The following is a 2717-nucleotide window of genomic DNA, read 5'->3' as shown; positions in this document are numbered from 1 at the left end:
AGAATAAGGACTCTAGTTTGAGTTATGCTGTAGTAGTACCCAGACATTTGGTCAGACAAGCTCTAGAAGTGGCACATGATAAATCAGGGCATTTTGGTCAATATAAATCAATCAAGAAAGCAGAAGAGTATTTCTATTGGCCATCAATCAAAGTAGATGTAATAAAGTACCTTAAAGAGTGTCTTAACTGTCAACAATATAAATCTAATCAGGGAATGTCACAGCAGTACAAAGAGTTACCCATAGTGTCACAGCCATTAGAAAGGATAGCTATTGATCTGACTGATATGACTGCAGGACAAGATGGTAACAGGTATATTCTTACAATAATAGACCATTATTCTAGGTTTGTAAAATTTTATCCTTTAAAGACCAAACATGCACCAGGGATAGTAGATAGGCTTTCCCAGTACATTACCGACTTTGGCCAACCAAGATCTTTGCTGTGTGACAACGCTTTGGAGTTTACTGGACATGAGATGAGGACCTGGGCGGAACAACACGGAGTCGAGCTGCTCTACACTACCCCATACCACCCTCAAGCCAACGGTCTCATTGAAAGGATGCATCGAACTCTAAAAACTGTGATGGCTCAACTGTGTAAGGGTTATCCTTTGAGGTGGCCTGCCCTTCTTGGTAAATGCCAGTCACATATGAACCAGGCAGTCCACAGTAGCACTGGAGTTTCGCCGTATGTGGCATTCTTCGCCAGACAGCCACCTCGTTCCATCACCGCTCCACTACTTACCATTCCCTCTGAGGATAGTGATGTGCAGAAACTAAAACAAATGATAAAAGACGCCAGTGTGATAGCCCAGAGGAGGTATAGAGCAGTAGCTAATCGAAAAAGACGAGAGGAAAAGGTATCAGCTGGTTCCCTAGTGTGGGTTAAAGTGGAAAAGCCCTTACCTGGTACCTGCACTAAACTAAATGCCAAATGGAAAGGCCCATACCGAGTAACTGAAGTGATAAGAAATGGGCAAGGTTATGTGATGGAGGACCCTTATACAGGGAAATTGGTGCAGAGGGCAGCTGAAAAAGTGAAACCTTATGTGAGCCGGACAGAGATAATTCCTGAGCAGGAGGAGTACTGTGTTGAAGAACATGATGAGGTTGAGGAAGAGGATCATGATCTTCCTCCCCGCCGACGCAGACCTCCACGACGGCTCATTGAGGAGTGTTAATATGTAAATAGTTAGGTTATAGTGAAGAGTGTTGTAAATAGAGAAAAGTGTAACAGTTGGAACCGTTAAGATATGAGAGCCTGACCGAACAGTGAGTCCAGTGTATGTAATCCTTGTTAGCTACAGTGCTCGAAGGTCAGCTGAACTCTGTCTCATCTAGTGTTTCGGGGCAAGAGAACCCCATGTGTGTGAAGATTATAATGTGTTCTGTATTGAGTGTTTGTATGTAGTAATAGTACGGTGACCTTCATTCGAGGAGGGGGTTTTCAGATGGGGCTGTTAATTCCCTTGCTCACGTCACAGTCATCCCCTCGATGGTGTAGCGGGTCCTTAGTTCACTTGAGGACGTATTATTACCACTGTCTCCACTTAGTATGGGGGTGATTTGTGTAAATGAATAATGACTTGGTTGAATGAGGTGAATGTAATAGATTACTCCCAACTATGAGCAGAGCTAATACGAGAGTGACGGAGGTTAGTCAGACGACTTCTCCAAAGACTGCCCGCAGAGTGAGGATGACTGGGGTCCCGATTGTAAAACGTGTGCATGGTGGAGAGTTGGTCTTCCTCACGGGGAAGATGTATGAGTCAGATGACTCTGGGGACAAAAAGCTAGTTGAGACCAGAGTGTTAGTTGTTTAGTAGACACTGTACCTGGTAGGGATGGTTTGGTGTTGAGTTGTATTAAGAATGTGTCTTCACCGTGAGTTTAGACTCCGGAGAGGGGGCGTGTGTAACGCTCCTTTTCCTCAGGGTTTGAAACTCGCGGTGGATTTTGTGGATTTCGTGGAGTGTTGTTAGGTAGGAAAATTAGGGTAAGGATTAGGTTAAGGTATTATTGTATTATGAGTCTATATTTGTTTTATTATGTTTTCTACCCCCAATTTGTCGGCTGTTGAGTGTGGACATAAGTATGTTGAAATGTTCTTGTGTAATGCATCATCCTTGGGGGTGGCTATAACTCCACTAGCCGTGAGCTTCGAAAAACCCATAGTCAAGTAACCTTTTTAAAATTAGTTGTTTAAGCCAATGTGAGAGCCTGCAATAATTGCTTACCAATCTACCTTGCTGCCAGCTGTTTCTAAACTCACGGTTCAGACAGATTTGGTTATTCGTATGTGAATATAAATAAAGGAAAATTGTTGAGTTGGCAACCTGCACTTCCCGGGATGGGGGATCGCAGGCAGAGTAACGCCACTTGCCCGGCGCTTCTCTCTCTGTGTACAGGTGAGCTCCCGATGTCCTAGAATTTTTTTTTGTGTGCTGTTTTTATTTTATAGCTGGGGACATCAGTGTGCAGTGATTTTTTTTTGAGGGGTTTGGTGGAGGAGGTGTGTTAATGTGATCTGAGAATGAATATATTTTGTTTAGTGTTTAATGCTAATGTCTTGCCCGGCGCTTCTCTCTCTGTGTACAGGCTACCACGTGTTCTGGATGGCCTTATAAGTCGCGTACTGGGAAATTATTCAGAGATTTGTAGTATGTATTTCTTGGAGTAATGTAATTCGGATCTATCATAGATACTGGGAAATT

At 43.4% G+C, this 2717-nt stretch overlaps 1 protein-coding gene across 1 annotated transcript; it reads left to right on the top strand.

Moving 5' to 3' along the window:
* The first annotated feature begins 215 nt into the window (after positions 1 to 215).
* LOC145393442 (uncharacterized) lies at positions 216 to 1184 on the top strand. Its single transcript, XM_080267538.1, has one exon. It carries the CDS (start codon positions 216 to 218, stop codon positions 1182 to 1184), a length of 969 nt encoding a protein of 322 aa, XP_080123664.1.
* The last annotated feature ends 1533 nt before the right edge of the window (positions 1185 to 2717 follow it).

This window comes from Coenobita brevimanus, chromosome 24, assembly GCF_032717465.1.
Source record: "Coenobita brevimanus isolate Jiangsu-jjx chromosome 24, ASM3271746v2, whole genome shotgun sequence".
NCBI lineage: Eukaryota > Metazoa > Arthropoda > Malacostraca > Decapoda > Coenobitidae > Coenobita > Coenobita brevimanus.
Note: the sequence above shows the minus strand (reverse complement) of the source record. Positions and strands in the feature narration are given on the sequence as shown.

What these genes read in the sequence shown, in the direction of transcription:
- LOC145393442 (XM_080267538.1), top strand. Translation starts at nt 216, where the DNA reads ATGTCACAGCAGTACAAAGAGTTACCCATAGTGTCACAGCCATTAGAA.